The sequence below is a fragment of the Drosophila willistoni genome, assembly GCF_018902025.1.
Source record: "Drosophila willistoni isolate 14030-0811.24 chromosome XR unlocalized genomic scaffold, UCI_dwil_1.1 Seg106, whole genome shotgun sequence".
Lineage (NCBI taxonomy): Eukaryota > Metazoa > Arthropoda > Insecta > Diptera > Drosophilidae > Drosophila > Drosophila willistoni.
In genome coordinates this window covers 2287826-2300697 of record NW_025814055.1, presented here as the reverse complement: position 1 = coordinate 2300697, position 12872 = coordinate 2287826, and the positions used below count along the sequence as shown (strand labels likewise).

The 12872-nt window shown below is 38.6% G+C and overlaps 1 protein-coding gene across 2 annotated transcripts; it reads right to left on the bottom strand.

The window, feature by feature from the left end:
* Positions 1-5914: 5914 nt before the first annotated feature.
* Positions 5915-12128, bottom strand: LOC6651946 (tyrosine-protein phosphatase non-receptor type 23). 2 transcript variants are annotated; one of them, XM_002074367.4, is made up of 10 exons: positions 11922-12128; positions 10731-11480; positions 8052-10664; positions 7532-7999; positions 6984-7475; positions 6795-6923; positions 6545-6726; positions 6293-6480; positions 6115-6234; positions 5915-6054 (listed from the first exon to the last, which is right to left on the bottom strand). In XM_002074367.4, the coding sequence occupies exons 1-10, from the start codon at positions 12003-12005 to the stop codon at positions 5942-5944; spliced, it is 5139 nt and encodes a 1712-aa protein (XP_002074403.2). In that variant the 5' UTR covers positions 12006-12128; the 3' UTR covers positions 5915-5941. The 2 variants fall into 2 exon arrangements, with proteins under 2 accessions (XP_002074403.2, XP_023036754.1); XM_023180986.2 differs by having other exon boundaries at positions 7532-7975.
* Between the last annotated feature and the right edge of the window lie 744 nt (positions 12129-12872).

The following is a 12872-nucleotide window of genomic DNA, read 5'->3' as shown; positions in this document are numbered from 1 at the left end:
AAATTAATGAGTGCAAAAGGTCTGGTGGAGGTTCTAATGCAGGCAATTGAACTTTTCCAGAAGCACAGCACATGGCAGGCGTTTCGTTCATAAATTTCAATGCTCTGCAATGCACACATTCTTTATTCATTTGTCCAATATTGGAATATATGCTATAATCAATTGTGCTATCATAATTAAAAGCCGCCAATTCCATGTTGTTGTCAACCGTGTTCGCATTACGTCTACAAAATTCTCTAACACCTGTGGCGTTTCGTGTTCGTCTACCAGTATTTGAACGTCGTGGAAGTGGCACTTTGAATGTGGTTTATATACAATTCACTTAATTTTTTAAGTTCTAAGCTCACTTCTCTTATTGAACGCAAAAAATTGACGTATACCTCTAACGTATAGTGTTGTATAAAACTGGTTTTATTCATTCATTTTAAAACGCCATTAGTTAATTGGTTAAACTGAAAATTAACTTTCTTTTGGAAAAAACCCCTTCTTTGGGCCACAACCAACATTTACAAAAAAAAAATGGACAAAATTGGTTGATTCCTGAATGACTTATTAACTTACAAAAAAACGGCTTACAATTTTATATATATAGATTATAAGAAGTACCATGTGATTTTGGGACTAATTTTCCATTCTACTAGTGGATGTAAATTGAAGTGAATACCCATTCTTTCGAAGGCTTTGCCAAAGTCCAAGGAAAAATGAAAGACATAGTTACGGTTTGATAATGATGATGTGATCTGGTATTAGAGCTAGAGAATCAGACATCGATTCCCATTTGTTGACTGTCTAGTAACTAGTCTGTAGTTGGACTATTTCAGCAAGATCTTTAGATAAGCATGGATTATGAGAATTGGACGGTAAGAGTTTGTGGATGTTTTATCAGTCTGATTTAGGTATAGATAATACCTTTTAGGTGTTATATTACTAACTTTAATTTGTTAAATTTGTATACCCTTGCAAAAAGGGTATATTAATTTTGATCAGAAGTGTGCAAAGCATAGAAGGAAGCATCACCGACCGTAGAAAGTGTATATATTCTTGATCAGCACGACGAGACGAGTTCAAATAGCCATGTCCGTCCGTCAGTCTGTCCGTCCGTCTGGATCAACGCAAACTCCTCCTAGAACGTTGGAGCTACAGAGCTGAAATTTTGCATATATCATATAGCTCTCATAATAATGAATGGTCGAAATCCGTGACTTTTGTCAATAACTTCGTTACTTTTAACACGATTTCAAATTAAACATTTGTTAGTTTAATATATCTGTTAATGACTGTGCTGTATTTGATAAAGATCGGGTAACTATATCATACACCGACCGTTCCTATCTATGGATAACGGTGACTTTGATCAATATCTTCTGTATTTCCTATGCTAAGATTGAAGGCCGTTCTTTCTCAAACATTAGCCTTTTTAGCTAATACGTTTTTCCACTTTGATGGCAAGAAATATCAAAAAAGTTGCAAGGGTACACAAACTTTGACGCGGTCGAAGTTAGCCCCGGCCCTCTGGTTTTTTATTGAGGTTAGGTTATTTAAAACTATCGGCTGTACCTAGTGCAAGACGTAAGCAATTTCATTTCAGAGGCCAAAACTATTAAAAAGTTAATTTTAAGCCAAAATCAACAATTTTGGAATCGTGTGGCAATTTTCGATCGTATAAGACCGAGTTAAAAGAGGCAATGTTAAGCAAGGACCAGGTGTAAAATCATCAAATAATGAATATCTAAATATCTGTATCTTTATACTGCCCTTTGATATATGTATGTACATACATTAAGAGTTTACCTGATTTCGATAATTCGAAGCTCACCAAGTTTGGGGTCAATCGGATAATGTTTAATGAGCTTACCTAAAGTAAGGTGTGACGTAAATGAGCGAGATGGCATGTGTTTCGCGCTACTCACAGTACGAAACACACTGAAAGCGTGATTGAAATAAAACTATCCACAACATAAATAGGTATGTAGGTTAATGTTACAATTTTTAATGGACTTATTAAATCATGGCTAAGTTTAAAGAAGGACAATTTCATTCACGAAGTTTTGTTTTGCTCCTTTTTATAATCTCAACGATATACAAATTTCGTAAAATATGCCAACACTGATACGGAAACCTCGATAATATTAAACAAAAACAGAGGTCCGAAACTAACTTTTTCCCTTCCCTAAAGCTGTCAACGTGAAAAAAGTTTTTGTCGAAAAAGTCTAAAGTTCGCGGAAGAACACCCTACAAGCTCAGGCTGTCTAAATGCGGCGCATGTAGCATGCCATTTCATCGTCTGTTTATATGACAGCTATGTATGTACATATATAAAATAGCTGTCCGATATTGATTAAATTTGTAACAGCCATTACCAGCTTCATTAAACTGGAATATATTAATTTTTAGGAAATCGTGTAAAAAGTAACGAAGCTATTGATAAGTCACTGTTTTTGAATCATCGTTCCTATGGGAGCTGTGTTTGTATATTATATAGTCATCCGATCTTAATAAAATTTTGGACAGTCGTTGACAGGTATACAAAACTGACAAATATTAATATAATTGAAAAATGCACGGCCTTTAAAATTAATTTTTTGTTTGCCCCAGACATGACTTTTATGAAATAATTTGTTGTCTTCCAAAGAAATGTTCTTCGTAAAATATGTATTTTCAATAATTTCATTAGCTTTAAATTTATACAACAATGTAAGTAGTCTCGCTGACTTTGGTATACCAGGTGAAACAAATATTTTAAATTTCGAAGACCAAATATAAATAATTTTACATATATTATCTTCATAGCATATGCTATCTCGCTTACTCTTACAGATACACGTGCACTACAGCGGCGGCACTAGCCAACGGCCAACTCCAGCCTTTTGGACCGCCTAGTAAAACACTTTTATACGTATGTATATTTCGTGTGTTTCTAGTCCGATTTTAATCAAATTTGGTAGATCGGTAGAAATGAAAAAGACTAACTGGTGTGTTTAATTTGATTTTGTTAGTCGAAAAATTGTGGGGGCAATCGGTTTTTTTTTTTAAATTCTGGAGGCGGAAGTGGCCGTTGCAAAAATTTTAAATAAACTCGATAACTACATTACATTCTACACGAATCTTCTTACCAATTTGGCGGCTCTAGCTCTTATAGTCTCCTAGATCTATGGTTCATACGTACGCACGGACACGGCTAGATCGTCTCGGCTGTTGATGCTGAATATATACTTTATGGGGTCGGGAAAGCTTTTACTACTACTTTTTGGCGACTTTAATATAGGGTGAGGGTGCATGGTATAAAAATCTCTGAAGTTCTTCTGACAGCTTAAAAAAATTCATTTACAAAAGCTTTTATACATAAATACTAATATGTGTATTAGATAATAAGTCCGAAATTTTATTATGTTGCAAACAAATTTTAATAAACGTATAACTTATTTTAACTTATGCCTAAAATATAGGAAATGGTTCGGGGATTAAATCGTTTATCAGACGTCATTGGTTTATTAATTGTCAGTTTAAAATTCTTTAATAATTCAATGTCGGGTGAGTATATCATATGCATACATATGTACATATATGTAGCTTCTATGAAAACGATCGGTCCGATAAAAATCCAAAAGACAACAGAAAAACTTGTAAGGGCTTGCAACTTCGGCAAACTTCTCTGGGTTTGTGGCAAATATGAATTAATCACAATTAGTTCATAAGATTTGACATAATAAGTAAGTAATAATTAAAGTTAGTATGTAGAATTGTGTTTAAACGGGTGACAACCAAAAATCTAGACTAATTCAATTATGCTGTAATGATGTTTCTGTTTCCAAATAATAATAATTTCTTTTTGCTATGGTAATTGGTAAAATGATTTGAATGCAATAACACCTACACGAACACACTGTACAAATTAAAACCAGAGGGACGGTGCTAACTTCGACCGCGTCAATGTTTGTATACCCTTGCAACTTTTTTGGTAACTCTTTCCTTACCGATAGCCATCAAAGTGGAAAAACGTTTTATCTAAAAAGTCTAATGTTTGCGAAAGAACGGCCTACAATCTTAGCATAGCAAATAACAAAGTTATTGATCATAGTCACTGTTTTCCACCGATCGTTTCTATGGGAGCTATATCATATAACAACCCGATCTTTATCAAATTCGGAACAGTCATTAACAGATATATTAAACTAACAAATGTTTAATTTGAAAGCAATCGCGTCAAAAGTAACGAAGTTATTAACAAAAGTCACTGTTATATAATATCGTCAACCAATTTAAATGAAATTTGGCACAGTCCTTTATAGGTTTTAAAAGGTACAAAGATGAAGGAATTAAGGACACGTCACATTTTTTTGATGAAGGAGCACCAAAAAGGACACTATTTCCATTTTGATAAGCTTATGCCTTGACTCCAAATAACCTTAACGTGTCGAAGGGAACTGTTAATGACAAGGATGGCAGAAATCAACGGAAAGCTGCAAAAAGTTTAATTGCTCACTAGTTTGCAAAAAAATGTTGGACGAATGCTATTCCTACAAATTGAAGACGTGTCTACAATAAACCCTTTATATTTCTTGCCTCCATTTCTAAGACTGTCCATAAAATGTGTTTATAATATTGATATTGTTTCAAAATGTGTGTCCGAAAACGGAGCTTAAAAAATAAAAGGGATTTCAGCATCGTATTATTATTATTGACTTATCGACTTATTGTAGACACTTCTTCAAATTGACTGTTAGTTTCTGGTATAAACTAGTGATATTGATATTAAACTTAGTCAAGGAGTAGCGATTACCTAAGTATTCCTATGGAGGAAGTCAAAGCCGGTGGTCGTGTAAAAATTACAACAAATTGTTTATTTGGGATGACTAAAGTTACTTCTTATGAAATACTGCACAAATGCCAGAGTGCGAAATGCCGACGTTGTATGCCATTGCAACATTTTGCTGCCTTCTTTCCTTACCTATAAGCGCACACAAAATCAAGATGGAGCTGTTTATCTCAATTATAAAAATTGTTCTAAAACTTAACAATTTAGAATTTATGTCCTGATGATGTCCTGTAAATTTCTACCATACAGTTTGTCTTTTGCGGTCTAGAAGGAGTTTGCGTGGATCCAGACGGACGGACCGATATGAATTGATCTCGTCCTGCTGAACAAGTATCCTTTGTTTCGATGCAAACTTCTATGTGTTACACACTTCTGCACAAAAATAAATACATATGCTCTTTTTCCAAGGGTATAAAAATTTAAATCATGTGACTATATACATGATCAAAAGTTAGAATGTGTGTACATATAAACGAGTGTCAGAGTGAGAGAGATAACCGAAGCTTGTCACACAGAGCTTATAATTGTTGTTTCACTTTACTTCATTTTTTTAATTTTCTTGTTGAAAATATTTTGGGCCAAATAATAAAAATGTTAAGCAGAGTTAAATTTTTAAAACTTTTTGCTAGTTTCTTTCACCCACTTTAGTCTCATGCATTATAAATTAAATTTGTTTTGAAGTTGCTCTTATTAAATTGGGGAAAATTGTTTGAATCGCATATAATGTACCTATACAGATATTGAGAATTCTTTCTAATCAATAAAAATAATTTGTTTTTTTTTTATCGTAAACAATAACACGTTTTTAATTATATGCATGTATATGGTTGTATATTTAATATATATCGAAATTATTTTAATATTCAGTAATAATTTATATATATGTATAAATAAGCATTTAATAAACATCACGATAGTTTTTGAAGATATACAATTCAACAATATATGTATACATATATATATATATATATTGTACTGTATTTTATATATTAATATATATATATTTATATGTATATAAAACACAACAAAAAAGTTTTGTTTCGATAATTTAACCAAATACTTTCCGATCAAATCGTTGCGATTAAATTTATGTAATGATTCTATTGTTTCAAGGTAAATACAATTTTACTTTAGCTTCCACAAAGCATCCAAATCATTTAGCGGATCTTTAGTCTGTGGTTGTTCCTTAGCTGTCACCAGAGGAGCCATTTTCATTTGATACGAAGTCATAATGCCGCCTGAAAAAAGAATTCAATATTTGTGACCTACTGAAAAAAATATGTATCAATATTGCGTACGTTTATTGAGGACATTGTGGGCATGACACAAAACTAGTTGCATGGACTGCTCAATGACTGCCGAATCACGTAGGGAATTTTGACGCTGCGAACAGATGCGGGACCAAACATCGACCACATCTATAAGAAATAATTGTTTTAAATCAATTCGGATAATAGTCAACGAAAAAAGGCTCACTAAGTAAAATAGGACGCTTGGATTGTGTTGCCATAAGGGCACAAATACCAATTGCCACTATCTCGGATCGCTCTGATCCCGTTAAGCAGTTCATAACAAGCGGCGAGTTGTGTGATTCCGAAGCCGAACAACGTTGCTGATGTGTTTCCAGAGCATTTTGAGCTATATCCAACACGTGAGTGTTCGAACTGCAATAAGAAAATGCTTATTATAAATGACCATCTCGAGTTCGATTTAGTACGACCCACTTACCCCTTGGTCCATTGCTTGAGTTGTAGAAGTGACAAGTCTAGAATAGGGTCGGCTCCATGCATTGATAATTTTAGCTGGTACTCGGAACTGTTGCTCAGCTGTTGTATTTTTACACAAGTCACTGTGAAATCGTCATAGTGTGTGGGACGATTCAAAGCTTGAGGCCAGTATGGATCAAGCAACTGAAAGATATGATGGTTGTGGACAGAGTTAATGAAAATGGTTCTAAAGAACAGAAGGAATAACACACCTCATTGGTTGTATGTAAGCAAATTACAGTACGAGCCTTCTCCGACCAAACCATCGACCAGAAATCGTTAATAGTGTTAGACTGGGGAGTCTGGGCTATGATAAAGTTGGGACAACCGGCACTCAGGTTCTTAAACAAAAAAAATGAAAACGTCAATCAGATGTAATTGGTAATACCAATTTCTCCCACCTTTATGTATGCCGCATTTATATAGTCATCCGTTTGTTTGTCCAGTTTGACACGGGCATGATCGTATGGCAAGCAATCAAGAGAACGATTCTTTTCTGGAAATAGCTTGGCTAAAGTTGTCGATCTCTTTGCATTTGCTGGCATATCTAGTTTCTGCTGCAGTTCTTGCCATTTCGCTTTCAGTTGAGTATTGCCATTTAACATTTTAATGTGCAAGTTCTCAACCATCTTTTCAAAGCTCTCTACTTCTTTGTGAAAATATTTGAGGATTTTATTATCCTTGAATGGATCCTGAAAGACCACTTGGAATGTAGGTAACGGATGATGGTGATGATCATTGCTGGCCTGTGATTGTGCCGATAGAGAAACTGAATCCCAATCGAAATTCTCTAAGGAGCTGAGATCCGAACAATTGGAAAGATTGTCCATACTGGGTCTTCTGGCGGGGGCCCCAGTAGCTGTTGCCACGTCTGGCGACACAAGAGCTGGCAACTATACAAGTCATTTAGAATTGGTTGTTTATTGTTTATTAATAATTTCACTTTTACCTCCAACTGGGTTTTGGTCAACTCCTGGCTTGCTGGCTGCGTGGCTGTTAGCACCACCTGAGGATGAAGAACGGGCTGCGGCATCAACGGCGGCGGTACAGAAACACTTGTGTCCAAATCTAAGTCACTCAGCAGATCCACATTACTTGGGCTCCTACGAGCAGCTGTTTCTTGAGTGTTTTTGGGTTGCTTTGACGCCGTCAAAGAGGCATAAGCGCTGCTTGTGGTTGTGTTAGTGTTGGCGATGCTGCATCCTCCACTTTGCATGTAAATAGAGCTAGAAGATGGTGTGGGAGTTGACGGAGCAGGAGCTATTGGTTGCTGTATAATTTCAGAGGGATCTGCAGATGCAGTGGAGTGATAGCCATATGGAGCCGTGTAATATGTCTGTCCCTTAGATTTATCAGTGTCCGGGGGCGATGTCTCGTTCATAGTGACTGCTGCCTTAGTGTGGGAAACAATGGGAGACTGGGAATGTGAATTTTAGAGATAGTTCATAAGATTGCTGCGCACTACTCACATCAAATCCTGTGGCCACGTTACTGCGATTGGCATTCTCTGAGTCAGTGGTACCCACGTTCTGTTCACCACTTTGGGTGAATTGATAACCATAGTGTCCGTGCAGTGCGTAGCTAACTTCCTGCTGATAACCGCTGCTATAGTCATAGATGCCCGTTTGAGGATTAAAGCCATATCCGGGATGGTTGGAGTAGCTGATGAACTTGGGACCATTGGTAGCAACAGGATTTGAGGCAAGGATACCGGCAGTGGCATTCGAAATGGGTGCAGTAACTGAAAGAGTGGGCGTCGTTGTGTGATAGGATGTAGGTGCTATGGAGGGCACAGAATTCGATGCGGGAAGAGATGAAATGGAATGGGGTGAAACGATCGAAGGAGGAGGAATGGCGGCCGGAGCGACAGGTACAGCCGCAGCATGCTGGACATCATTGCTTGGCTGCGGATATTGAAAAGATTGCGTGGCATTGGGTGGAACAGCGTCACCGGGATTCGGTTGAGAAACTTGGCCGCTTTGCGAAGAATATAGCGCAGGTTGCTGTGAGGCATAAGCTGTCGCTGCTGCCTGCGATTGAGAGAAGCCTACAGATGACTGTTGGCTATGAGGATAACAAGCCGCTTGCGAAAACATCGATACATTTGCAGCTCCAACTTGAGTGTAGATCTGGCTTGACTGAGGGTAACCCTGTGGCTGATATCCCGACAGCTGATAAGAGTTGACCCCATAAGGTGCCTGTAGAGAGGATGTTACGTCTGCAGGCTGCTGATTGTTTGTTGTTGCTACATACAACGGCTGCTGATAGTTATATGCCAACGGAGCAGCAGATGTGGTTTCCACTGAAATCGGATTGCTATAGTTGTAGTTGTAGCTAGGGCCACCCAATGGTAATTGGGCCGTATCTTGAGACTGTATACTCAGCTGCTCTATTGCGCCATGCAAGGTCTGCGAATTGGGCGATGGCTGCGCCTTGTAAGCTGGAGGAGCTACGTGCTGTTGCTGTTGTTGATACATGGGATTTGTGTAGCCGGCAGCACTAGGATCATAGTATTGCTGCTGCTGGAGTGAATACGGCGGTGGAGGCTCATTGGGCGGAGGCGCTGTGGCATAGGCCGAACAAGCGGCCTGCGTTGGATTTTCAGAGCCAACAGGCACAGGCCGCACAGTGTTCAAATAGGATGAGGGATTCGGATCTAGATTGGCTCCACCTGCCTTTCCCTTTAAATAGTCTCGCAGTTTTGGTACTGTACTTGCGTTAGTGCATAGAGGAACGGGAATATCTGTTTTGGTAGACGCAGCTGGAGCAGGTCCTTTAACACTCTCCATTCTTTGCTGACGTTCTTCGGACTGAACGTCTCTAGCGGACTTGAAGCGTGAGAGGAGCTTCTGCACATTGCCCGCCAACTTTTTGTAGAACTCGAGACCCTTAGCAGACTTAGCGAGCAAATCTTCATAGACATCGTAGGAAGCAGCCAAGGAACTGTAGAAATGCTCTCGTTTTTGTTTGACATCTTGAAGCGTTTTTAGAACCGGAGCAGCTTTGGCATAGTTTTCGGTAAGGGCCTGGAGGATATTTTGCTGGGCCAGCATATTTTGATCCAGCAACTGTGTGATCCTTTCATGTTTCGCAAGCTCGGAGGAAAACAGGGCCTGAAGACCCTCCTGGCCACCATGGGCTATAACTTTGGCTGTTATGTCATCTTCATTTATGGCTATTCGAAGATCGGCATGAAATTGGGCACGTTGCGCCTTCATTTCGTTGACTTTATTGAGTACGAGCTTCACATCCTTGAAGATTTCGGCTGTATTTAGTTCAGTGCTTAATTTTGGCATCAATTGTTGGATTTCCTGAAGCGGGCGGGCCAAAATCTTCAAATTATTCACATGTAGGGACATGGCTTTTCTCAGGGTATTGTTGGACTCTCCCGCCCGGGTATGAGCTTCGTTATATTTCTGGAACTCTCGAGTCAACTCAGTGATATGGGCATTAGGCGTACGTTGAACACCACTTAGATTTTGAAACTCGATCTCTTCCTTAGCTTCTGCTTCGAGCATCAGCTTCAAGTCATTTAGATTCGTCTCAACTTCTGCAGTAATCTCAGCCAGTTGCGACATAGCTTCAACCAAATCAGAGATGGCCGTTTTATTGGCATTCAAAGCAGCACAACGATCCACAATGCCTTGAGGCAACTTATTGGCTTGCTCCTCATTAATGTTGAGATTATCCAGAGTTAGGGAGCTCATATAGCCATCAAGTTGCTGGTCCTTTGCTTCCAACAGAGCACTATACTTGCGCAACAGTTTCGCCTTCTCCTCACTATACATTGAACTGGCCTCGTGGGCCTTCATGGGCACTAATCGGGCAAATATATCAGCGTCAGCGAATTCCTCATCTAGTACCGAGAAACCAATTCCGTTTACCAAATTTGCACCCTGAACAGCTGGTATGGTGCCGAGTTCTGGCACTGTTTCGTGGTAAATAAACTCATTTTCGTTCTTGGCATTTTTTCGTTTTGCCTCAACTACGTCGGCGGTAAAGCTGAGGGATTCATTAATTTCTGTTTGATCGGGCAAACCCTTTGAACCTTTCCGCGCTTCTTCTAGTTTATCCCAAGAGGCCTGTAATAGAGACAGTATTAAATCATTAAAAATTTAATGACATCAAGCGAATAGAACTTGGTATACCTGATAAAGTGTAACGCGTTCGCCCATCTTGCGCTGCTCCTCAGCATGCTGGCCCTGGTATAGAAATAATATGCAATTTAAATAATTTATTTTAAATCGCACATATTTTTTCCACAAATTGTATACGGCTCTATCGATAACCTGACCCACTGGCCCATCATCGCCGCCAGTGAGCAAGGATGCCAGAGCGGCCCCGTAATATACCACGATCTGTGCTGTAACTTTGGCGACCACATGTGGTTTGCGGTTGTCAATCAGTGACTTTTCCAGAATGCATTCCTGAGCCTGCGCTAGGCACACTTGTTGCTGAAACATCAACAGTTCGGGGGTCATAAAGTCACCTCCATCATTCACATTGGCATAGTGTTCGTTTAGTTCGTTATAAGCCCAAGCGGCTGCTTGAAAATGGGTGCATGCCATTTTCATTCCATCCACATCGCCACGCGTTACCGAGGCGCCCTCCTGGGTATGCGAAGCAGCTATGTTGAAAAGAACGGCTGCCCGCTCGAATCGCATATCGCTGACCTCATGCACTGTATTGTGATATAAATCCTTCCAAGTGAAACTAAATATGCCGCGTTCCGCCAGCTGGGGAAACCGATTCTGCAAGGCATGGAGTTGGCAATAGTAACGCTTCATAATAGCTGCTCCATCATTGGTGGTACGCATAGCTTGGTTGCGCAGGATTTCCAAAGCATGAACTTCTTTGGAGTATGCCTCTGGATCTTCATGGTAGAATTCGGCTATATACTGGTAACGGAGAGGAGGAAGGAAATAGATAGCGGAAAATTAGTTAAAATATGATTAGGAGTAATAATTTTGCTTCATGGTAATGACATGCCGATTTTGCAATTTATTTATAGCCCATTGTTGGTTGTTTTATGTTTCAGTTAATCAGATGGAGACGGCGACTACACCTTCAGTCTCGAATAATGAAACGATGATGACTCAGCCGCCGTCTTTAACTAGCTTAACAAAGACAATTACTCCGTAAATCTCGCATGAAGGAGAGCTAACAAAGCTAGAGGAGCAAAGAGAATAATCCAACTATATCTCATAATTTCTTGTTTTATCAAATTATCTACTTCTATTAGCATAATTGAATTTTTTTCACAGTTCATTGAACAACACCTCTCCGTAGTCAACCCCTCCCCTAACGTTGTTGGTGATCACGGTTGCACTACCCTATACCTTTTTAAGTGCAGCAAATGATGTTCCTTCGGGACTGGATTTAAGGGCAAACCAAAGCATATGCAGACGCGGCACAGCCTCCATGATGACGTCTCCCTAAAACGAGTATAACGCTCCAAAATATGTGTATTTTAACGTTTTAATTATTAAAAAAAAAAATTGCAACAAATGTTAAGCAACGGGTTGGTATCAAAATAGTGTGACCAGCCGCTATTAATGTGCACAATACTAAAGTATAAGTAAATGTTTATATTTTGAGAGAGTTCAGTGTTGGACGACGTGTAAGATTGGACACCTAGTGTAATGTAAGCGTTAAATTATGTACCTATTGGAGCTAAAAAAAATTTGAATTGATTCCTATTCAAATACCTGCACACAAGCGACCCAGGGGACGGATAAGTCGTATCAGGATTTACCAGTTTCACACACCTCATTATCATCACAATAAAATTAAATGAACTTCATCGCCACAGGAAATCGGGTAGTTTTAAGTAAAGAAGCCCAAATTTTTTTCGTCCCCTTTTGTTATGAAACTATGTTTAGCCTACTACTAAGTATTCCAAATTCTTAACACAAAACTATCTAAAAATCTCATTTGAACCATTTTTTACAATAAAAAAAAAAACTTTCAAATTCCTGTACCTTTTTTTTTAAAAACGGAATGACTTCATATTATAGCTCCCAAATAATTGTTGACAGTTTTTTCCCTACACTCTCTTAGGAGAACTACCGAAAAAATCTAACACAATCGAATTCGGTCTGAGCGGCATACTTCGTTTTTTTTTGTTTCGGTTTTTCTTAACTTTACGTTGAGCTGTTCGTAAAACAATCTTTTATTGAACGTCAAACAACGACCGAAACGAGTTATGCTCGCAGTGAAATATTTATTGAAAGACTGAAAAAGTTAGGTCTTTTCAAAATTTTTTGGGAAGCAAAGCTAACTTTGTTGTA